The 25,073-nt window shown below is 35.9% G+C and overlaps 2 protein-coding genes and 1 long non-coding RNA gene across 4 annotated transcripts; all 3 read right to left on the bottom strand.

Annotated features, from left to right (window-relative positions):
• Positions 1-3,899: 3,899 nt before the first annotated feature.
• On the bottom strand, positions 3,900-5,411 carry LOC123889795. 2 transcript variants are annotated; one of them, XR_006802643.1, is made up of 6 exons: positions 5,355-5,373; positions 4,936-4,983; positions 4,711-4,810; positions 4,544-4,627; positions 4,235-4,339; positions 3,900-3,927 (listed from the first exon to the last, which is right to left on the bottom strand). It is a non-coding gene; the product is annotated as an uncharacterized LOC123889795 (long non-coding RNA). The 2 variants fall into 2 exon arrangements; XR_006802642.1 differs by having other exon boundaries at positions 4,936-5,411.
• A 2,067-nt stretch (positions 5,412-7,478) lies between these two features.
• LOC123892701 (seipin-1) lies at positions 7,479-11,634 on the bottom strand. The gene is made up of 2 exons (XM_045942555.1): positions 11,122-11,634; positions 7,479-8,162 (listed from the first exon to the last, which is right to left on the bottom strand). Exons 1-2 carry the CDS (start codon positions 11,623-11,625, stop codon positions 7,479-7,481), a joined length of 1,188 nt encoding a protein of 395 aa, XP_045798511.1. The 5' UTR covers positions 11,626-11,634.
• Positions 11,635-22,364: 10,730 nt separating this feature from the next.
• Positions 22,365-24,950, bottom strand: LOC123892318. The gene is made up of 3 exons (XM_045942109.1): positions 23,817-24,950; positions 23,576-23,756; positions 22,365-23,116 (listed from the first exon to the last, which is right to left on the bottom strand). The coding sequence occupies exons 1-3, from the start codon at positions 24,948-24,950 to the stop codon at positions 22,365-22,367; spliced, it is 2,067 nt and encodes a 688-aa protein (XP_045798065.1).
• Positions 24,951-25,073: the final 123 nt, after the last annotated feature.

Genomic DNA, 25,073 nt, shown 5'->3' with positions numbered 1-25,073 from the left:
CTCAAAGAGGAGGAAGAGTGATAAAGATAGAAGCTTTGTTGATGAAAAGTTTTCAGAGGAATCTGATGAGAGTTGTGTTGGAATCAACAAGACGGAGATCATGGTTGTTTGGAAATCAACTTTTGATAGTAGCTGAGATTTAAATACAGAATTACTAGGTGATCAAGAAGAGCCTAGGAAGGATTTATAAAGGTTGAGTATGTTTGAACCGAGTAGTCATTTCTTGGAAGGATTTGAGAAGCTAAGTGCGAAGTGTTACCTTTAGATGTTTGGGGATAAGAAAGTTAGCCTTTGAAAACGTGTCGAGCACGAGTATTAGAGAGACGTAAGAAAGTGACTTATGTCAAGTAAGAATTTGCGGAAAGGACTATCTCACACATAAGTGATTGTTGTGTTTGGAAAATGTGTGTTGAGAATTTGGAAGTGATGCTTGAAGTAAGTATCAGAGATGTTTTGTAGCAATTGGAAAATTATTTATGGAATGGAAAAAAAAAAAAAAAAAAAAAAAAAAAAGTCGGTGGAGACTAAGTGATGTTGGGAACATCGTATATGTTGGAGTAGTATAGTAATATTATGTGGTAAGGAAATAAAATATTTTGGATATTTTCATCATGGACGATGAAAGGATAGTTAGTCGACGAGTGACTTAAGGTAATATTTTGGATAGAAGTACCTCGACGGAAAGTGACATTGGAAATGTCGTGTTAAGGAACCTAGAAATTTGGATAAGAGATTGTTTGGAAAATAAAACAGTTATGAAGGGGTTCGACGCAACGATTTGGGAGTTGCGAAGGAAAAGAATTTGACGGTTGGAGAAAATATAATTTTGGAATGTGTTAAGAACCTTGAGAAGTTGGACAACAAATGAGTGTAGAGGTTGTGCTACCGAATGAATGGTTGGAGTGAGATTCGACGCAGTTGAGAACTTATGGAATTTGGAAAGTTGTGAAGTATGCAACGGAAGGGTCTTTCGGAGTATTTCGAGTGGAGTGGTTTTGTTTTGGAGTAGTGCTGCGAGTACCATAAGATGTTAAGTTGAAATTTTAAGTAGTTTGATGAGAATGGTTTATGCCATCATCACGATTGTTGACTATCTATCGACAAATCAAGGGATTAGCTGTCCTTGATCTATTGTTGATGAGTAGACGAGATTGTGTCGATTGGGATTGACTGATTTTGTCAAACTTGGTTTGGTTTGGAGTTTGTATGTGTTGTTGGTATGAATTCGGAAGAAGTATGATTTTGAATCGGAGTTTGTGTAAGAGACCGTATCGGTTAAGGTATTATGACTAGAAAACCCGTTGGTTAGAATGCAAGTTGGGAATTAGAAAGTCGGATGAGGGAGTTTATCCGGGGTTGTGTTTTAGTCGGGTAATTTTCGAGGGCGAAAATCTTTTAAGGGGGGTAGAGTTGTAACGACCCAAAATTTAGTATTCGTTATTTAATTATTTTATTACGCGAGGGCGTGATTTATAATTAAATTATTAAGCGGCGAATAATCATTTAGCGAGAACGTAAGTTAATGAGCGAGAAGTTATGTTGTTTGGGCCTTTGGGCGTGGAATAGGCATTGGGCCTAAGCCAATTGGGCTTTGATCCATGAGAATAGAGAGAGCTATAAGTAGCAAGTCAAACCAATGAATAGTCTCATAAGTTGCAATTCTTGAGAAAGAGCAAGAGGAGGAGCTCATGAGGGAGAGGGAGAGCTCGTGGGAGAGAAAGAGAAGAGCAAGCTTGTGGATTCGTCGAGCTAAGGTACGAGAGTTAGATTACATATTCGTGAGTGATTCGGAAGAGGGGAGGATGTCGATTCCTCCATTCCCAAACTCTTTCCACTCTATTTTCTTGTGGGTTTTGTGGGTGATTTTCTTAATGGAAAATGGATTCTTTTGATCCTAACATGTGTAGTGAACTCATGGTAGATGAGGTAAACAACTTTGGGGAGTTGAAAATGGGAATATGTAGATGTTTGATCAATGATTTGCATGTTTATGCAACTTTGCTTATTTTGCAAGAAATTGGCATGATTTTGATTGTTTGATGTATTTGGATGTTTGGAAGGGATGATTAATGTTCCTTGATACCATATATGCTTGAATTAGCTGTTTATAAGAATTTATAACATGTCTAGATGGATTTTTGAGTGGATTCAAGGTTAAACCGCCTTAGAAACTCAAGAACAGATATTTCTGGTGTAGTTCGCTACGGGTTCGCTACGGCTTCGCTTAGCGAATAAGTTCGCTACCTGTTCGCTACGGCTTCGCTTAGTGAATAAGTTCGCTACCTGTTCGCCATGTACCTGTAACCCTCTGATGTAGTTCGCTACGGGTTCGCTACGGGTTCGCTACGGATTCGCTACGGGTTCGCTACGGATTCGCTTAGCGAACAGCACTGTGACAGCAACTTTTTGATAATTGTTTTAAGTGCAATTAGGCACTTGTAACATGGTTTAAGGGTATCCTTACATGTTTGTTGATACATGTTGATGTTGTTAATGCTTATTGTTAATCGTTATATGATTCGCACGCGTATGCAATGACTTGTAGTTCAAGTGACTATGTTTATGTTTTAGCATTAATTTGCAATGTTAAGGAAATGATGTGTGTTTTATGACATAAGTGTAAATGAAACTTTATGTGTATAAAAATGGTTATGCAGATAATTATCATGTGAATAATTATGATTTGAGTGATAGGATATTGTGTTATCCTAATGTGTTAGATGTTGGAATTGTGTTTCCGCATCAGTGAATGAATAGCTTCGAGCTAGATAGCGTCATGTATTTGATGTGTTTAAAAGTAATCATGCATTCATGATTGTATGTGAACATTGGAAACTTGGGTTCCAATAACGAAAATGGATTATGTGTCCATAATGAAGCCGAGGATCGGATTAGATGAATCCATGAGTCCGGAGTTGCTATCCAACAGGATATAAAACTGTGTTGGCTTATCCAAGGGAGATAAGATGGTTCGGTAAGTTCCGACATATCCAGCATGATATAAAACTGTTCTTGGTCCACCGTTGGTGAGACATCTTGGTACCACATGCATTTAGTTATGTCTAGGGATGGCATGACAGTGAATTAATTGGCATTAGATGCATTAGGGTAAATGCACATGTATTTGATAATTGTTATGTGACATTATCTGATTGGATTGTAATGTGTTTTCCGTATGTGTTAAGCTTTGGTATTTACTAATTGTTTAATACTGTGATTGTTGCCATGTCTTGGTATATGAGTAGAGTCCGTCATGACTATAAAATGAACAAGTGTAGAGTCCGTCATGACTATAAAATGTACACTTTGGTAGTGTCTGAGAAGACGTGAAACTATATGATTGGTGTGTTTGTAAATGAATGATTAATTGGTAGTCGTATTCGACGATGTATGTGTGTGAGTTAGAAATGTATGATAGCGTGTGAAGTGTGTAGTATACTACTCACACTTATATTTATGTTTATGTTTTCTAACTCTCTGCTTTGTGTTAATTGCTGGACCTTTGGGGGTCCAGGTTGACAGGTTATGTGTTAGCCTCGTCCGAGTGCAATGGTGAAGCTCTGCTCTGATTGAGACACGGGAAAAATGGGTTTTTATATGTATATGCATGTAGTCCTCTTAGTATACTCTGTTGGTCTTAAGCTTTCATTTGAAAAGTATCCGTTTTGTATAACTAATAACGTATCGTTCGATGCGAGGTTTTGTTTTTAGTTCATTCGAATATTCTACTAGATAAATGTATTAGTATTATTTTGAATGAAGTTTGTGATATTCAAACCAGCGCTTTATAAATCAAATTTTCAATTTTTCCGCTGCGTATTTTCGAAAAAGATTTTATAAAGGCAGAGTTAATTAAATAACGGGTTTGGGTGTTACAGAATCAATCCTCTCCATATTTCCACAGGGATGTCCTCAGACCTTTTAATTCTGAAAAGGAAAAAAAAAAAGATAAACTCAGCTCAACATAGAAGCATAATAAAGTTGACAACTTAGAGAAAATAAAGCCTAGAAATGACAACAACCAATATCACAAAGCTGTCAAGGAATTTGAATAATACTCAATTGAAATAATCAACACATCCACACTTTTCAATACAACATTCAGTATTATTTTAAACCAACACATAGTCTAACCTCTCTAATCTTCTTGTTTTCAAATCCACTTCATATTTATGAATATGTTTCATATGTGCAAAATATTTTAACAGTACAATGATTGGCAGTTTAGACATACCTGTCAAGAGAAGTCAAATCCAGCTATGGTACATAATAGGTCACCCAAATTGTTTAACATTTCCTAGATATCAGCATACATGGAATCCAGGTTTGCAAGCAGTGCCTAAACAAAACCAACCAGAATCACATCAAATGCACAGCCAACTCATGTAAAAAGGAATAAATAGCTTGTAAGAATTAAATTTTAAGTGCTCTTGCAGTCTTGCACACACAGAAAATGATCCTACATGAGAAAACAACACAATTGAAGCTATATTATTTGGATTAAAAGACAAATTAAAATAAAAAAAGATTAAGAAGCACAAACCTTCTAGCTTGACCAAGGACCTTGTGCAAGACTATTAAGAACATCTTCATCTGGTCCGCTATGACTATCAAGATTGTTTCCAATCTGAATAAGAAAATGACAATAGTTATTCACATTGCTATTGAAATTAGTGACTTGATCTGAAAAGAACATGTAGAAACACTCACATGATTGGCGAACCAAAGAACGAATACTCTATGTACTTTTTTGTCTAGCTCAGAAGCATTCATTCCCCTCATTTGTCTCTTTACAATAGTTCTATATTGCCTACATAGTTAAATATATCATGAAAGAAGGGAGAGATTGTAAAAAAGTGAAGAGAAGTGAAAGGCATTGAATAAATAATTGTGACTGATGTGATCGTGTCGAAGATTTATTAGAATCAAACTCACTTAGCTTGTGAAGGTGTCTGAATGACATTTGTAGCAGTGTTTGATGATCTAAAACAGACAACAAAACAAGCCTAATCAAAATCTCAAATCCCCAAAAGTCATTCATAAACCAGTCTCTGGAAGCACAAGAGTAATGTTACAAAAGCTCCCTATATATAATATCCAACTTATTGCTGTAAGACAACTTACTTTTGAAAACCAAACCTAATTGTATTTTAGAAAGTAACCCAGTTGGATAATCAAAGCAAGGAGCAAGTAAAGGAAGTAAAAATTATAAACGGAATAATAAACACAAACACACAATACTCAAGTATGATGAAAAAACAAAAGGACGTGGCTGAGTAGCATAAATCAATTAGCAGTAGTACTCAAGTATGATAATTGAATAAATCTCTTTAAAATACTATGATAATGATTACCAACACATAGTTAACTAGCAATCAGCCAAGATGGGAAATTGAAACTTAAACATCAGCACTCTCGTTAATTTTAGGGTTAAAAAGAGTGTTTTAATTTATTTGCTTGCTTTTTATTAATTATCGGAGTTATTTACAAGAGGGCGAAAAAGTTGGTTTTTTATTAGTGTGCTTGACAAGATGTTGGATCTTGCTGCTACGTATTCCATGGTGCGATGGGAAATATTCAAAGCTTCACATAGTTCTGGTAGAAAATGATTGTTAGCTGGTTGATTTTATTTATGACAAAAATTTTGGTCGCGCTTGGGCAAAAAAGTTTGCTTTATTAAAGAGACGGATTCGCACTTGGGCGATGATATCCGTTTGAGAAAAAGTAATTGAACACGCACGAGCGTGAAAATAATGTTTGTGGGTAGAGATTGATTTTATTAATTTTAGGAAGATGACGATTATCTGAACTGCAAGCCAAACGGCAGGAATCCAAATAATCGGGAAATGGGAAAGCCAAACGGCAGTCCACTCCTTTTTCATTCATTTATTTATATATGTTTTCTATTATTTTTTGGTTTGAATTCAGCAAATTAAATAAATAAATAAAATAAAATAAATAATATTCACATGGGGGTGCAGAAGTAAGAATGGGATGCAAATAGTATAAGCACAAGGCCCAGCTCAGAGAGGGGCCCAAAACGCAGGATAAAAAAACAGAGGAGCGATCTGAGTCGTCGGATATATCGGACGGTCTTGATGAGATCTGGAGGGTAAACGTTCATGGCCGTCGGATGAAGATCAATGGCCTGTCATGGGAGTTCTGTGATGCACTGGATCCAGAACCTATAAATACTAAACTCAGGGATGACAAAAAAACTCAAACCCGAGAGACCCACCCGAACCCAAACCCAAGTCAGCGGGCGAAACCTGATTTGACTGGGTTTGGGTTTGGGTTCGGGTGACACCCGATAATATGGGTGTGGGTTTGGTATCAGTCAAACCCACACCCGAAACCTATACACCCACCCGAAATATTTTATAATCACCTAATTACCCCCATAGTCTCCCTCAATTTCCTTGGAAGACCTTAAATTTTAGTTGTAATTTAATTTCTTGAAAGTATATGTTGTAATTTCTTGAAAGTCTATGTTTGAATTTCTTTGGAAGACCTTAATTTTAGTTGTAATCTAATTCAAAATCTATGTTGGAATTTAATTTCTTAAATTTGCAAATTATTTTTAAATGTGTTGTGGGTTTGGGTTTGGGTGGAAAAAACCCGAACCCAATGGGTGTGAGTGTTGTTTTGCCACCCGAATAGTCTTTGGGTTTGGGTTTGTGTGATGTTTCGAGTGTGGGTTTGGTAAGTGTCAAACCCGCACCCATGGGCGCCCGTTGTCATCTCTAACTAAACTCACGCATATGCTTCCATATTTTAAAAACAAATTCTCTCTCCTCTCGCAAACTCCACTTTCTCTTTGACTCTCGTACCTCCTCTCTTTCTCAAGTTTTGTTTCGTCCCTCCCTTATTATTTTCAATTCCCAAATCTAACTTTAACAATAAATCAATACAAAGTTTTATTTCAGACATAAATAAAAAAAAAAAAAGTTCACCGGCAACAAGGGTGTTTGTTCGTATCGATTTGCCCGCGGCTGCGGGAGGAGTGGCAATTTCTCCGATTTGGATCCTCAGCAGCGGCAGCCTCTGCTACGGCGCCTGCTGCAGGATCCTAGCCTTTCATTTGATCTGCTTTTTAATTCCATATTATTGCAAATTAATCTTAAAGCATGTAATTAATCCAGTCGGGTTGTTGCCATTTAATATGTGGGAACAACGATTCAATGTGCATCATAAAAGATATCAGCGACATTACAGTGCTAGTACAGGTACAGTGCAGAGAGAGAGAGAGAGAGAGAGAGAGAGAGAGAGAGAGAGAGAGAGAGAGAGAGAGAGAGAGGCTTTGGCTTTGATCTAGTCACTGAAGTATTGAGTTTATTCCTCCTTATATTAAACAGTAATTGATCAAGAAAAGTTGGTTTTGTAAAAAGAAAGAGTTCGTACAAACTCCTAATTATATTGACCATTGACCATACATATTATATTTATCAACCATTTTCTTAGTAACTAAAATATACACTTTAACCTGTGCACACTGATTCAGAGTCCTCCACATCATCTTCCACGGCAACACTAGTTACATCTTCTCTGGTAGTAGTCATGCTAATGCTTGAAGCTGATGAGCGAGTTGTTTCTGGCACACCATGTGTCAGGATAGTCTTTCTCTTGCTTCTGCTATGTCTCCATTTCCTCAACAACTCTGAAACATCACTCTCATCGTCTCCTAATAATTCTCCAGCTTGCAACTCTTTATGTTCTTCACTTACCCTTTGATCATTGAAAGACTCTGGTGTGACTAGAAAGATGAGTGGCCTATAGCAACATAATAGAAGTATAAGTAGCAGAATGTACACATACAAAGAGACCCAAACATAGAAAGTCCATTTCCAATTTCGAATTAACTCTTTAGCCCAAGGTAAGTGAGAGTTTATAACAATTTCAGCTTCATATAGTTGTGGAAGAGATGAAGTTCCTGCTCTTGGATGCAGGGTTACTCTTATAGCATTGGTCCTTTGATTCTGTTCCTTGTGTCTTAATATTTCTAAGTTGATTTTTTGTGTCTCGGCTGAGATTCCGAGTACCAAAGGCACACCCATCATAACTGTTCTTGCCAGTCGAATCGGTGAGCTTCTAAACCGTAACATGCATGGCTGGCTTGAATTTGCTATCACATTTCCTTTTACTGACAGGAGTTTTGCTGTCAACTGCAAAACAAATCTTATTAATTAACTCTTGGAAGAAAATTAACCTGGATCAAGTTTATGCATGTTAATTTGAGGTAATCACGAATCACATAAAATACAGTCTTATCAAGCAAATATGTTTATCTTCCATATTCTCCTCCTTGACAAAATTTGAAACAAATTGTAAAATACTTATATCCCAATTGAGCAAGTGAGCACTAAGTGTATGTTTAGTTCCGCTTTTTTGAGCAACTAAAATCCTAGTATAAGAATCTAAGATAGTGTCCTTGACACATTACTCATGAGGGCTAGGCTAGGATAATTATCAGCATTCAAGACCTAGCAATTAATGATAAGTAATGATTATGTAATTAATGGCATGAAAGCATCTATGTTCAATATATATATATATAACAAAAGGTGGCTACTTCTCTACCCTCACATAAATTGAAGGTATATGCCATATGCTAACATGACACCAATCAAATTCAGCCATATACGTGTCCAAGTCAAACATAAATAATTTTTAACCAAAAAGTAATTTTGATTACTTTAATTTTCAAATAATTATATTTTAGGTTACTATTTTTCATTAATTATATTTTAGGTTACACATATTCTTATCGTTTACTAAAAAACACTTTTCACAAATCTTGTTCATCTTTTCTTTCTCCATACGATCAAAAAATTTCGCCGGCGCTTCGCTTGTCGCCGTCGATGCTTCACTTCCTTAGGCTCCGGAATCACTTCTCCATCATCAGCCTCTTCACAATTGACTTTCAGAATTTTGTTTCTGAAACGTTTGTTCCATAATCGGTTCATCTAGGTAATTAACATTGATTTTATTTTTTATTCTCTTGAATGTTTTAATCACTCTTTGTCGATTTAACTCTTTGAGGGATTTGTAATTGTCATTTGAATTGTTAAATTGACAAATAGTGATTAAAACATACAAGAGAATAAAAAATAAAATCAATGTTACCTAGATGAACCGATTCTGGAACAAACGTAGCCGAAACAAAATTCTGAAAGACAATCGTGAAGAGGCTGATCTTCTTCAAGATCACAAGCGAAGCGGCGGCGACAAGCGAAGCGGCGGCGACAAGCGAAGCGGCGGCGACAATCGAAGCGGCGGCGACAAGCGAAGCGGCCGCTTGTCGACAAAATGTGATCTTACAGAAGATGAAAAAATGAATCCGTAAGAAAGATGAATAGGATTTGTGAAAAGTGTTTTTTAGTAAATGATAAGAATATGATTAATGTAAAGTAGTAATGTAAAATATAATTATTTGAAAATTAAATATAATTATTTGAAAATTAAAATAGTCAAAATTATTTTTGGTAAAAAATTATTTATGTTTGACTTGGACAGATATGACTGAATTTAATTGGTGTCATGTGTGCAATTTATGTAGGAAAATTCTATGGTGCAGCCCCTTATTTGGACTGTATTGGTGCAGTCTTAATCTGACCAATGAGGATAAAGTATTCACTAATTTTAAATTATATGGTACAAACCACTTATATGGTACCTACCATGTATCTTCATATCAAATAATATTTCAACTAAGTCCCTATCATATTAAAAGTTATAAAACTACCCCAATATTTAAATTATTTTTTATTTTAATTGTGATTGAAAAAAAAAAAAAAAAACAAAGTCAGTTTCTACGATATCAAAAAAATTTCAGACAAGAAATTGAAACCTCTCTTCATCATCACCTCCTTTCATCTCTAAGTCTCATAATCACTAAAATTGAAAATTCTCAGTTCATCACCTGCGCTCATCATCACTAAAATTGAAACTTCCTTGTTCATCATCTGCTTCATCATTGTTTTCGCGAACGGAACTCCATTCGATGGCGAGATTGGAAAAGAAGTTTGTGTGTGGTCTATCGAAAAGACAATTGCTAAGCTAAATACGAAACTGGAATGTTTGTTATATTTATTTATGTGTAATTATTTATTAAGAATCAATTTGATTTCAATTTGGAAATTAGGGTTTTTTTTTTTTTTTTTTTGAGATTTCTATGTTCTGTGACTTTTTGCTAGATTGAACCAATTCAAAAGTAGCTAACTGTCAATAATTTTGAATTGAGACTTCACCGCTGTTTCTCAGCTCTCCGCCGCGACTCTCCCTGTCGAGCTATCACTATCTCGCAGGAATCATGTGTCATGTTGGTTGCTGCTGCTGCTAAAACGACAGTAGAAACACCGCCGCAACGAAGGAAACCGAGATTGATCCAATCATCGTGTTTTTAATTTGTCTTCCTCTATTCGTTTTTTGAGTTTTCCGTATCAGAATCAACAAGCTTGATTGGAGTCGCCACTCAACTACCGTGAAAACCGCCGCAGCGCCCATCAGAATCAGGATTACCAATTGGAGGTTGGCCATCGGTATTATCCAATCTGTTTCTGCCTAAATCGATCAACAAGCAAATCATATTTTGTTCTATAATAACAGAGTTTGCACCTAGATTGATGGAAGGGTTTGAGAATGGCATGAGTGTTGGAAAAGAAGAACAAGTTTGAGAAGATGCAGGAGTGTTGGTTTAAGATCTTGTTACTTTCAATTTTATTTTTAATTTGTTCAAATAAAAAACATTATAAATTATGAGTAGATTTGTGTTTTTTTTTTTAAAACTATTAATTCAAATAAAATTTGTTTTTAATTTGTAAATGATTATTTACTTGATGGGGGACTCATATGCAATAAATAAAAGTTTGTTAAAAAAAAGGACTTACCATAGACTTGCGCTGATGTAAGAATTAAAATGAATTCTATTGGTTAAAAAAAAGGACTGCACCAAAACAGTCCAAAAAGGGAATGTACCATAGAATCTCCTATTTATGTAAGGGTTAATTAGAAAAAATCACATCTTCCCTAATAGTTGTTGGCATTAAATTGAACAAATTAAAAAACCATATCACACAATTCATATGTGTAATTCAAACAAATTTTAGAAACAAAAAGGCATACCTGAAACACCCCAAGCTCCCTATTGAAGTCAGATTCAGGCATCAAGAGGGACAAAGAAACAGAAAATGCATGACCAACTGGAACACGTGTATGTTTTTTCTTAATGTATCCCCCAGAAGCACCAACTCCGCCATTAAATGAAAAAACAGCGGTAGGGTGAGCATCAGTGTAATCAAAATACAAACTTTCATGAACAATCACAGGTTCCTCAACCCAAAACCGAACCAACCCAACACCCACCACAGAAGCAAGAATCAAAACCAAAAACAGAATCATGCAAACATATGCTGCACTCAGAAGACAAAGCCCCAGTTTCTTCAGCAATACTATGCTACCATAAGCTATTTGTGAAGGAGCGTTGTCTTTGGTTTCGTCACCATGGCGGTAGGATTCAGATGTCACTGTCAAAAGAGAGAGTAAAGGGGAAAAGACAGAGACCATGTTGTTGTAGATTAAGTCTGCTGGTGTAGGCAAAACAAATGAGTCTTTTTGGTTTTCTTCCATGGAAATGGATAGTGAAATTTCATAGATAAGATAGTTAAAAGGATAGATATGACTTGAGAGGGAGAAAGAAGAGGCATGAGACACAGATGCAGTGTTGTTGCATGCTGTGGCAGCACACAACACGTGTCTTGTGCATGAGAACAAGTCCAAGATGCCGTGGCAATTTGCATGAGAAAGATAAATAAACATGTTGAGACTTGGATGATCTTTCTATGTAAAGTAGACATTTTCTCTGGGCTTCAATTTTGAGTTTTGGGCTTTTCTGGTAAAAGCCCTTCATAAACAAAAAAAAACAAAAAAGGAGAATTTTATGATGCAGTCGCCTTTTTGACTGCATTGAAAAAGTCTGATTCAGTGTTATAAGTGCAACTTTACTTTTATTTTATAGATGTGTAACATGTGGCAAAGTTAAATCCAATGGTAGGGAATTAAAAAGTTACAATAGTTTTTGTTTAATTATTAAAAAATAAAACGGAGCTTTTTCATCTTTCTCTAATATAACAAATAGACTTTCACCCTCACCTCTTCATCTTTCTCTCACCGCTGTCGCCATTGCCACCGCCTTCACTCTCCGCCACTGCCACCGGCGAATTTTTTTTGAAGCAAAAAAAAAATCTTAAGTGAGTCCAACGAGAGAGAACGTTATTTTTTTAGATCTGATTTTCTGGATGCTTTGTTTCATGATGATAATGAAGATGATGAAACTATGGGTTTTTTTTCCTAGAGTCCTTGTTTGATGAAGCATCTGTTTGCTTCTGCGTTTTTTTATGTCAAACACGAGTTCAGCACCAATTTCTTTGATGTTTGCGGCGTTGGAATTTGATTTTTGTTGACAAAAATATATTTCCCCTAAACTCCCATGAATGAGTGACTTCATGTTAATTTTTCTACAGAGTTACAACCAATTTCCTTCATAGCAATAATTTTGCAATTCTCAATTTTTTTCTCGGCACTGTTTAAAAACAACCTCCAAACTAACAACACCATCTCTCTTTCTCTAGGTTAGAGAAGAAGTTGGAATTGGGCTCTAAAAGTCCATTAATTTCCCTTCTTTATTTGTTTAACATTAATTTCCGAAAATTGCTTTTTTCGCCCCCCATGTTCCTCTTAAACCCCCAAAATAACCTTGAATTTGGGGGGTTTAGGAAGCTATGGATCATAGGATTCGAAATATATTATGTGTGGTTCGTGGGATCCGAAACAAGCCAATTATAGATGGGAACATGTTTTTTTGGGGGGGGGGGGGGGCGAAAATTGTGCTTATACGTTGGTTTGGAGTCTACAATCCAAAACCAATTATGTTCGGATTCTGCGAACCGAAATGGTCACGAAAATCACAGGTTTGGATCCTGCGAACCGAAATGGTCATGAAAATCACAGGTTTGGATCCTGCGAACCGAAATGGTCACTAAAATTACATGTTTGGAGTGTACAGTCCAAAATCAAGTTTTCTGCAGAATTTTTTTTACAGTTTTGCAGGCCAACATTATGCATGTTCAGAATTTGCTCTTTTGCACTAAATTAAAAGTTAAAAATAACCATTGTCATTACATACGATAACTTCAAACATAATCAAATAAATCACAACTTCAAACTCTAAAACGTAAATTACAACTTCAAACTTAAAAACAATTCAAGCAAAATGAGTTCGTCTTCATTTGGCTCCATCTTCATTTGTCTCTCACAACTACAGGATCATCTTCATTTGTTTCCATCTTCATGTCACCTTTTTCATTCTTCATGAGTTCGTCAAACTCAACCATCCGATCCATAAATGTATCCTCCCAAGTCTCAGCCTCTGGCGCCCTATGATTTTTCCATTCCTTACAAGTTGGAGGCAGTGGACACCCAACCTTCAATTTAACATACACAAAATGGTTTGGAACCATACCAACACACATAATGCGTGCAGATGGATCCAACGGTGGACGACCGCGCAGTGGAAAATAGGTTTCACAATAACCAATCTCGTGTTTAGTTAATAAAACTACAACGCGGTTGTAGGCCGTTGCAAGGATATGCCCCATATCTGATTTCACAATCACCATAGTAAATCCAGCTTTTATAGCCTCTTTTTTGCACCATTCGATCATCTCATCTTGGACCTTATACTTTTCACACTTAAAAAAATAATTGCCAGTGTTAACCAAAATATTTGCGGGTTCAACTACATTAGGTTGTGCAATGTCGGGTTCATCGATGTTCGGTTTCATTTCAAACGGAGGTTCGACCATCACAAACCCTACCTATCACAATAAATTTTAAAATTTTAAAAAGCTGTCCAGTTTGGCATGTGGGATCCGAAATGAGTTCGGATTGTATGAGCCAAACGCGACTGCGATCATAAAACCATGAAAATTGAAAAAATTAACGGTTTAAAGTGCTTATTACCTCTTGTATGACTCCGATTGAGTATTGTGCCCCTCTTTGAGTGAATAAACGTTGCTTTCAAGTCTCTGATACGCCAAAAAAAATCGCCCTAGCTCCAAAGCTCCCAATTGAGTGTCCAAGTGGTTATGAAAGTGCAACTTCTGAAATATAGGCTATATAGACTCTATTCGGATCCTACACACCGAATATGAGCGTTTCCGGTTGGTAGAATCCGAAATGATGCAAAATTTTAAAAATCAAAGCATTTCGGATTGTACCGTCCAAAATCAAGTTTTCTTGGGCAAATCATCAACGATGTACAAGTCAGGCATAGCCAGCCAATGGCTTGTTTAAACTGGTTTCGGATTGTATGGTCCATATCAAACAAGTTTCGGCTTCCATACTCCAAAACCGTTAAAAATAAGGACGTTCGGATTGTACAGTCCAAACCCAGGTTTTCCTGGGCAAAACATCACGTACAAGGCAGGCATAACCAGGCAATTGCTTGTTTAAACTGATTTCGGATTGTATGGACCATAACAAACAAATTTCCTTCCTTAGACCATGTACAATGGTTATCAACTCTCAACACCATTTTTTCACTTCCCAACACTCCACATCATTTTTTCTTTCTTCCACCTAATCATTCAACGCACATTCAACTTTTATCCTCTCCAATAGTTTTTTCATTTAACACTCTACCCCACCACTTTCTCTACCCCACCACATTTTATTTCATATTCTTATTTAAATTTATATTTTTGTTTTTATGATTAAATAAAATTACAATTATCGATTAAAATTAAATTAAAATAATTAACACTTAGCGATTTATTTTTTAGTTTTTTGTAATAAAAACAAAATTTATTTAAATAATTTATACGATACAAATCATCTTAATTTATAATACAACACACAAGTAACGTAATTAGTGCGATACAAATAATTTAAAATGCAATGCAACACACAAACAACATAATTAGTACGATACAAATAATTTAAAATGCAATGCAACACACAAGCAACGTAATAATTTTGGCTGTTGAAATGGTTATTGGGATCCATTTCACAAAAAAAAAGACTAATATTTCAAGATTAACACTAATAGAAAGATAATAATAAGATTAATATAGTGAAAAAATCAATTTTTTTCCTGTGTTCAAATTAAATGAACCGAGTCTCTATTTATAGACAAAAAAAAAATCATGAATTTTGGTGAAAAAAATAAAAAATAAAAAATTAATTTGCAACGAAATAATTGAGTTCAAAGTATTAAATGGATAAAAATCCAGGCAACCAATCACAGTCAGCCACGTGGCTGAATCTTATCAAATAACACTCTCTTCGCATCCAGCCCAATGGCCAGTCTCACCTTGCGCGCGTGTGGTACACGCGCCTGCTGTGAGCCACAAACAAGTTGCCGCGTGGTCCCCCTTGTTGATGTTCAACTGTGTTGAATCAATTCATCACCTCTCCCCTCCAACTCACCTTCAACACTACATTCAACACACCATTGCACAGATTTTATGTGTTGAATTCATTTTCAACAGACCCATTGCACTTGGTCTTAGTCAAACTCTTTAAAGGACGAAAAATGAAGTTTTTTTTTTAAGAAAAAAGTTTAAATAATAAAATCACTAATCTATGAATAATTAAATTAATAATGCAATATATATTTAAATTTAAATATAATATGAGAAAAAAGAATATGCATTGACAGTGTAAAATAATTTTACACCGTCAACCAATATCAATCATATTTTCCACCACATCACCCCACTAAATCCTACTTTCTTAATATGATGTGGAAGAATGCTTCATTCTTATTGGTTGTCAGTGTAAAATTAATTTACACTGACGGTGCGTACTCTTTAAACTCATATAATATTATGTAAAATAAGAGAGTTTAATGGATATGCATTGACGGTGTAAAATATTTTTACACGATCGTCTAATAAACAACTATTATTTTGTCATCCAATATCAAAAAAATGAGGTAAAGTGGGGTGATGTGGCAGAAAACATGGTTGGTATTGGTTGATAATGTAAAATTATTTTACACTGTCAGTGCATATTCTTTTTTCTCAAAATAAAATGATTTAAAAATTATACTCAGGTTCGACTTTTAATTTTAAAGTTTTTAAAATATCAAAATTATATTTTAATTAATTAACTAAATTTAAATTTTTACTTTATCAAAATTATTAACTAAATTAATTTTTAAGCCAATAACTTCAACCAGAGTATAGTCCAGAGTTAATAGTGCTTCAGTTGAATCAGAGTATAACCTTAAGGCAAAGACTAGGGTTAATTGTGTGTTTAGTTGATCAGGAGCATAATCTTAAGTTGAACATTTAATTCAGAATAATTAAATTGCATAGAAAGTAAGCACTTAATTTTAATTTATATAATAAAATGAAAATTATTAAGGTCGGATGAAATAACATATATCATCACAGAGTGTAATTTTTAACCGAAAATTATCATTGCCAAGTGGTTAAGTTATGTGTATACTTTTAAATAAATTATATTATTATTTTGGGTCAAGTAACCTAGTGGTGACTGGAATTTTACCTTTTTCAAGGTGAAAAAATTACGTATTCAGGATTCGAACCGCGATTCCACCTTTATGCATAGATTTGGTCAACTTCTTTGATGTTATTAAATTGTGTGGTTCATACTTTTAAGTCTATATTTTTTCAAGAAATAAAAATTACATTTAAAGGTAGAAATATGAAATTATGAAATATTATTAAAATTAATGATGACATATTACTAAATTATATTTAAAGGTAGAAAATATAAAATATTATTGAAATTGATGATGACAAATAATTTAAATTTTTTTCCTATCTTTATGTGTATCTTTTTCCTATCTTTCTATATTTTTGCTATAATATTTTTTATTAACTACACTTTCTATAATATTTTTATTGTTTTTGGTTTGTTCATATTTTTATTCATAAATAAAGTAAAATTTAAAAATATAATATAATTTGACTTAAGATTATACTCCGATTAAATTTAAAAAGTTACAAAATATATAAATGAAGTAAAAAAAAATTGATAATAAATAAAGTAAAATTTTAAAATAAAGTATAATTTGACTTAAAATTATACTTTTGTTCAATTGAAGTACCGTTAACCGTAGTCCTTGATTTCTTTTCGTAACCGTCGTTAGGTTATGGTTAGAACTACTCTAATATATAATTCTAATAAGAACCAAAGTTCTAGCGCAATGAGTAGTGAAGCAAGTTCAAGTGGAGGATTTGATCCATCCGCACAGAGTTCGAGCACGACTAGTTCAATTACTGCTTCGGTGGTTTCTAGTCCTGCAGTCTCGAATGTTCATGATGTCATTCCAACTATGCCAATAACAACTATGGCATTCCCGTCTGTAACTGCCGGTTATGGACGTCCAAAAGTGTCTTCAGTGCTTAATCCTATGTATGGGCCTCCCCCTACACCTGGCTTTCAAGGTACGCCAGTGTTCGAGCCTGATAGGTATACTTCTCCTAGAGTAACTGCCCAACCATTAACTACTGCCTTTGTGTTGTCTTTAAGACATCAAATGGATGAGAGTAACCATGAAATGGTTAACCTTTTGACGCAGCAAATTGGCACTGTGTTTAACCCATTAATTCAAAATACTAGTGAAAGTTACCAAATGCTAGCATTTCAAATGAGTCGAATTGCTGATTTTTTTTGTACACCCCCTCCACCACCAAGAGTAAATCAGTTTACTCCACAAGTAATATTGCCTGCAATGTTTGCAACTCCGGTGCAACAGAGGCCAACTTATGTGGCCAATGAAACAGTACCAAACCCAGCACCAGCACCAATTGTGCAAGAGGAAACTCATTACCCATATGAGGTTAATCAAAATCCTCCAATGGTTAATCAAAATCCTCCAATGGTTAATCAAAACCCTCCAGTGGTCATGGTTAGGAGAAACCAAGATGCTGATGAGGTGGTTCGAGTGGTTCAGAATAATAATCTACTTGGCCAAAATAACTTGACTAATCTAGTTGAGACAATTCTGGCCCAAAATGGCCTGAACACAGGATGTCGAAGGCCTAATTTTGTCTCTGTATTAACTGAGTATGTGTTACAAACAGAGTTACCAAGGGGTTGGAAAGTCCCAAAGTATACTAAGTTTGCTGGGGATACTAGTGAGTCAACTGTTGAGCACATTGCTAGGTACTTAGCTGAATCCTTGCTGGGTAAAATCAATTTTTTGAGGAGGTTTATTTCGAACCTAAGTGGTAAGGCTCAACCGTTCTCTCCACTGCTAAAACTCAAGAACGATGATGTATTCAAATGAGGGATTGGGTGCAGAACACATGTTAGGATAACCAAAGTGTTAAAAAGGCAACATGCTCTTCAGTGCTCACTTCATCATCATCCTTTTGGTTTTCTAGGATGTATTTGGAGTAACATTTGTTGTGGAAGTCAAATTTGATGTTGTCGGAGGCCTTAAAAGGGTCATATGTATCCCCAATTGGTAGCAAGCCAGTGATAGCAGCAACATCAAACAAGGTGGGGGTCATCATACCACATTCAAAATGAAAAGTGTTGGTAGAAGACTCAAAGAAGTGTAAAACAGCAATAATCATCTCTTGCTGGTATTTTAGGCCTGTCCTAGAAAGTTGAATAAGGTCTTAAATACCACAAGCTTGCCAAACATCAGCATTGTCGTTTTGTACCCTATCTAACCAAATAATATATTGGTCATTTAAAGAGGGGGCTGATCGAAATACCCTGTTAGGTGCCTTGATGTAAGTGAAGTTATAAGGTTCACTAATAAAAACCCTAGGAGCACAAGGTTTGTAAACAGGAAAAATAGACATGGTGTTTGGGTTTTTGTTTTTCTCATCTGGTTTAGGCCCACCAAAAGCATGCATCAGGTTATTAATAGAATATGGGAAGATTACCTGACTTTCCCAGATCTTCTACAAATCAAGTCTAAGTGATGGTTCTGGAACTATACCCTCTTCATAAGTAGAGAGCGTGATGGTGTTCCACTTTCCAGCATAAGGAATCATCTTCTTAGTGTTTGAACTTGACGCCATTGATGAAGTTCAGAGTTTTACAGAGTTGGTGATTAGGGTTGAAATTGGGAATTGCGAGATTGCAGAATAGTTTCAACGGAAATCGTTTGAAAAGATGGAACGATGGAGTGAAGTAAAGTAGCGATTCAAAGTTGAAGATGTTTGAAAACGCAAAACTCAGCAAAAATCGCCAAAGTTGAGAAAGAAGATGAACAGTTAAAAGGTTTGAAAAAAGAACAATGAAGAAGGAGAGTGTCTATATATAGAGGCGCGCTGTTTTTGGAATTAAAAGAATCCAAAAAGAAAAAATAACTACTCTTTCAACTTCCTACGTTGACAAGTGTCCTGTTCCCTTTAAAAGTGGAAAAGAGAGTAAATATTGGAGCCAATCTCAAAATTTCTGATATCAGCCTAAGAGATAGAAGAAAAGAAACGACAAAGAGAAGATATCTCTTTGCACTTTCAAAAATGCCACTTTCTCTTTCGAAAGACACAATCGAAAATGACATTTTTGGGGGGAATTTGTTGGGCATAAATTTGGTATTCATTAATTAAATACAATTGGTGGGTCCAATATTTATTTGAGGTTATATTGTCAAAATAAGCCTTTAAATATTTTTTGAAGCTTCAAGCGTGTCCAAGCGGAAAGGAGTTTCGAAGGCGTCGAAGCATGGTTCCTGAGTGGCAATGCGCCAAGAGGCGCGTCGAAAAGGTGAAACAGATCGAAGGGTCAGTTGATCCAGGCCCAAAAGAACCAACAACGGCCTAATAGAGAATTGGCGCGCGCCGAAGAAAGGAGATTCGAACGTGGAGAACGTGGGTATACGTGGCAAAGCGAGGAGCGTTCAGATGATCGAGGAGCAGTTATCAATTTGCCATAGTATTTATAGTAGTTTTTCGCTAGGAATCGGGGTCACAAAATATTATACAAAACTTTCTCTGAAAATTCTAAGTACTCAGCGATCGAACGAACGGAATTCTGAAGAGAAGATGTATGTTTTGTGAACCATTTACTTTGTAATTGCTTTTAATTCAATGCAATTTGAAGGTGTGAAAACACAAGAAGGGGGGGTTGAATTGTGTTTTAGCCAAGTTAAAACTTTTTCAAAGTTCTTAACTTAACTACAATAGCAGCGGATAAGTAACACAATAAAACGAGATAAGGGAGAGAGAGAGATCACACAAGCAATTTATACTGGTTCCTCTTACAAAACGAGAGTAGTCCAGTCCCCTTGCACTTCCAAGGGATTTCACTATAATCACACAAGATTACAAATGCTCAAGCACACAAGCAAGAGACTTCACAACAATGCTCAAGCACACAAGCTTAAGACTTCTCACTTAAGCACACAAGCTTAAGACTTCTCAAATAACAGAGATAATAAAGTTGTTGAAAGAATACAACTGCTCTTAAGAGAACCTTAATGAGCAAATACAATGAATACAAAGTATTTGGACTAAGAGTGAAAAACACTAGTTCAGAGGTTCAGAGCTTGTATTCACAAATTCAGAGTTTGTTCGAGCGCGTGTAAGATTGTTGATTACTTTGCAACTTGATTCTTCTAGTATATATAGGACTGAGAAAGAGTCGTTGCAAAGATGACCGTTGATGAAGATATCCTTTGTCTTCAAGCAACTTGTCTGATGCAGTTTGGTCGTTTCCAAAATAGAGTAAGAGTTTCAGACACTTTGACCATGTGCAGAGAATACTTTCCTTATTCAGCTAATAAGTCTGATATCCCACGTTCTCAAGAGTGGACAGACAAAAAGAGATTAGCTGTTCTGATCAAGGTTGAAGGGTCCTTTTCTTCATTGGTAGGAGAGTTGACCTTCAAATGAGAATCTTCACAGACTTCAAGAAGATCTTCAGAGTTTGATGAAGCTCAGACTTTAAGAAGTTCTGATGACTTCATCTTCTGATGCTCGTAACTACTGAGGACCATTATCTTCTGAAACCTTGTCATCTGAGCTTTCTTCAGAGCTTATCTGAAGCTAGGTTCTGCACACTTAAAATAAATTTTTAGTCCTTCCAATTGTATATTAATACTTTGTTATCATCAAAACCTTAATAGATTTAGGGGCAAACATTTTTAAATCAATTTTGTTCCAACAATCTCCCCCTTTTTGATGATGACAAACATAAGTATTAATTGACAATTGTTGTTAAATTAACTTATCATGTTTCTCTTAGGTTTATGAGGTTTGCAAGCTCCCCCTAAGATTGATACTCCATAAAGCCTAAGCTTTAAGTTTTATCCATGATATTTTAATTTAGTATAAGATTTAAGTAGTTTAGAATAAAAACAAATTTCATGTTTTTCTTCAGAGCGAGAGGTTTGCAAGCTCTCCCCCTAAGTCTCATAAGATTAAGTTAAAATTGCACTTTTAACTTATTCTTACTTATGGAATTTATTTTCAGTTTTAAAATACTTAGTCTCCGCATTAAAATAAGTATTTGTAAAAACAACTTTAATAACACAACAAACAATAGTGTGGTTTCAGCTTTTTGAAACTCATCAACTTATCAATTAATGGGTAACTACTCCTCCTTTTGTCATTATCAAAAAGCAAAAAGGTTAGAAAACCAAGATAGTCAAAGATAGAAATTGGTTGTTACAAAGGTGAATTAATTTCAAAACAAAAAACAAAGCGCCAAAAACGCTATAAATAGTGAACAAGTTAGACAAACATTCTTCACAACAAAACGCAAACAATATTCAGAGAAAGAAAATCAAGAAGAATGAAGAGGTTTAGTGTTCGGATCGCTGAGTTTCGCAGAAAGAAAGATGAAGAACGAAAAAGAGAAGAAAAAGATAAAGAAGACCAGAAGAAGCCACAAGAAGCTGAGATCATCATCATCTCGTCAGACTCTGAGTATGCTGAATTATGCTGAATTCTTGGCTGGGTATGTTCCTGAAGAGGAACAAGAAGAAGAAGAAGAAGAAGAGCAGAACCCAGATCCTATAGAGATATCATCAGATGATGCTGAGGAGAAATCTGAGATTTCTTCTGAGTACTATCCATCTGACTAGGATTAGGTCGTCTTTTTGTTTTTCTTTTGCCAATGTATTCAAGCATATGCAGTTATTAATAAAAAAAATTCTTTAAACTTTTCTTGTTCTTGTGTTTCTGTCTATTAAGAAGGTGTAACAAAATTATGAAAAGATAATAAAATCAAAGCATAAACACACAATAAAGACAAGAACATAATAAACAAAACCAAGATTAAAATCAAACAAGTTAAAACCAAATGTTCAGAAGTTGAGAAAGAAAACAAACAAAAATAACTTAAACAACATATAATAAGTGCTTAGAATCCTAGGGTTTCTTGAGGAGGGCTATGATGATGTCGAATTTGTCATTGAGAGTGTCCACCTTAGAATCTAGCGTGTCCACCTTGGATTCCAGATTCTGATGATCAGCCCTTTGTTGCTCAATAGCTTCTTGTAAAACCCGTAGTTGATCTGCATCCACTGGAGCCTGTGCTATACCAGAGGAAGATTCACCAGCCTCAAGCATAAGAACATCTTCCTGATGCAAAGTTGCAGCCTCTTGAGCAATCTCCTCAGTGACTTGAGCAAGTCGTTCAGATTCAGTCATCTGAGCTTCTAAACTCTTAAACAGCTTTGAATCCACCCAGCAATTCTTAAACACATTCAGAAGCACCTCATCAGCAGTTTCTCTAGCAGTCACAGCAGCAATCCGGGCACGCTCAGTTTCCTCATGATTAAACATGGTTAACCTCTTTCGACTGACCCGTGCAAGACCTTCTCTCATCAAATTCACCACCTCCAGATCCCTCTTATTAACCACAGCCTTAATATCTTCGCCAACCAAATCCAGATCATGACAGACCTTGGCCTTGATAGAAGAAACTTCAGCATCCACATCAGAGGGACATACCAAGAACCTGTTTTTAATCTCGGACAACCTAAGAAGATCATTATAAAGCTGATTGGAAAGGTTACCGAAAAGGTCAGAGGGTGTGGGAGAGATATAGGGAATGGTAGAGTGTTTTGGTGATTCGGAAGCAGGGTTGTCAATGATAACAACATCTGCCTCTGAAGGTCCTGGAGCACAAGTGTGAACACGTTCAGGAGAAACATGTTCAGCACTTGCGTTAGGGTTAGGTTCAGAAGTTGGTTCAGGAGAGTTTGGTTCAGAGGTTGGTTCAGGAGATTTGGGTTCAGAGGTTGGTTCAGGAGATTTGGGTTCAGAGGTTGGTTCAGGAGATGTGTTGAGAGAGGTTTGTTTGGTGGGAGAGTTAATGGGTGCAGGAGAGATATTTGGTTGAGGTTCAGATGATGGTAGATTTGGTGGTGATTTTGGTTTGGGAGGTGATAATGATTTGTTGGTTTCATGAGTAAAAGGATGGTTATTTAAGGGGTCAGGGCTAAGGTGTTTTTCTAGTTCAGATAGGGGGTTATCAGAAGATGAAATATTGATGGGTTTGGGATGGATAGTTCTAAGAGGTTTGGTAAAACCTATTCCAATTTCAGCTTCATTAAAGATATACTTAGGAGTCTTACCTTTGGAGTCAGGAACTTGTTTCTTTTGCAGCTTGGCACCAAGAGTTTCTTCATCAGACTCAGTCTCATCATCAGATTGAGTCTCATCTGATTCATTTTCCTCCTCATCAAGAATGATTGTGTTTTTAGATGATGCTTCAGCAACCTTGTCAGCAGCATCTTCGTGTTTCCTCTTAGTTCTCTGTTCAGCCATAGATTGCTCAACCTTAACTTTCTTCTGAGCAAGAAGATCTAGCTTAACTTGATCTTCTTGAGTATCAGCTTTCCTCTTGGATTTCCTCTTAGGATTGTACATGTTCACTGGAGCCTTTGGAATCATCTCCCTAGTGACATCAAATCCTTCAGCCTTTAGATCCTTCAGATAATCCTGAATGATGTGCTCAGCATCCAATTCAGAGATTAGAGGATAACCATCCACATACAACCTATCTTCAAGACGAACTGAAAATTCTTGAGCCGGTTGAACCACTTTGGTGTTGATCAGATGCATCTTTGTCAGAAAACTACCAGTCATGACTTCTGGAGTAATCTTGCAAGCCACAAGTTCTGGGTAGAACTTCTTCAGACTTCCTACAATGCGACCTTGAAAGAGAAGATCTGAAAGCAGTCTAGGATAAACAATAGTTGTTTTCCTCTGAGATTTGCTTAAGAAGATGGCTTCACAAATCCTCTCAAAGAAATAGTCGCCCAGATTTACTTTCCTTTCAGTCAGAAGAACGTAGATCAGATGTCGATGAGTCCAGGAGATAGTATCAGTGCCACCTACTCTTGGACTGATAGAGGACAAAATGATCTTGAATAAAACTCTGCACTCATCCGTTAAACCTTTAACTTTTCCCTTCAGCGTCATATCCACACAAATCCTATGCAGAAGATCTTCTCTAAACCTTGTATCCTTCTCATACTTGTCTAAGACCAACCCAGAGTTTTCCAAACCCAGAAGAGCGTTGAAATGAATCTTAGAGAATGTGAGATTGATACCACAGACGTTTGACCTAATCTGTGTACCAGTAAACTCCAATAAACCCATTTCTTTTCTGGTTTTACCCTTCAAGCTGGGATCCCTTTCAATAGCTGCAAGTTCTTCTTGCTTAGCTTCAGCCCTAGTAAAAACTCTTGCTTTCATCCAGAATTTCTTCAAAAGATTTGGATAGATAGGACCATTAAGCATCTCAAAGTATCTATCCCAACCTTGAGCAGAAAAGTAAGGCTTTACATCAAATCCATTTGCCTTAAGACTTTCGAAGTCGGTCATCTTCTCAGGAAGTAGAGTGAGTTGAGATTCAGGGAATTCCATCTCGTTTCCAACGATTTGAAGATTCTTGAACATGAACGGAGGAATCTTAGTTGATGGAGTTGAAGAAGAAGTGGCCATGATGAAGTTTAGGGTTAGGGTAGGAACTAACGAGAGAGAAAGAAGATTTTTGTTGGAGGTTTAGAGAGAAATAAAAGTGTAGGTTGTGAGAGTGAAAAGTGTGCAAGTGTATTGTGTAAGTTT

The sequence above is a fragment of the Trifolium pratense genome, linkage group LG6 (genome assembly GCF_020283565.1).
Source record: "Trifolium pratense cultivar HEN17-A07 linkage group LG6, ARS_RC_1.1, whole genome shotgun sequence".
Classification (NCBI taxonomy): Eukaryota; Viridiplantae; Streptophyta; class Magnoliopsida; order Fabales; family Fabaceae; genus Trifolium; species Trifolium pratense.
Note: the sequence above shows the minus strand (reverse complement) of the source record. Positions and strands in the feature narration are given on the sequence as shown.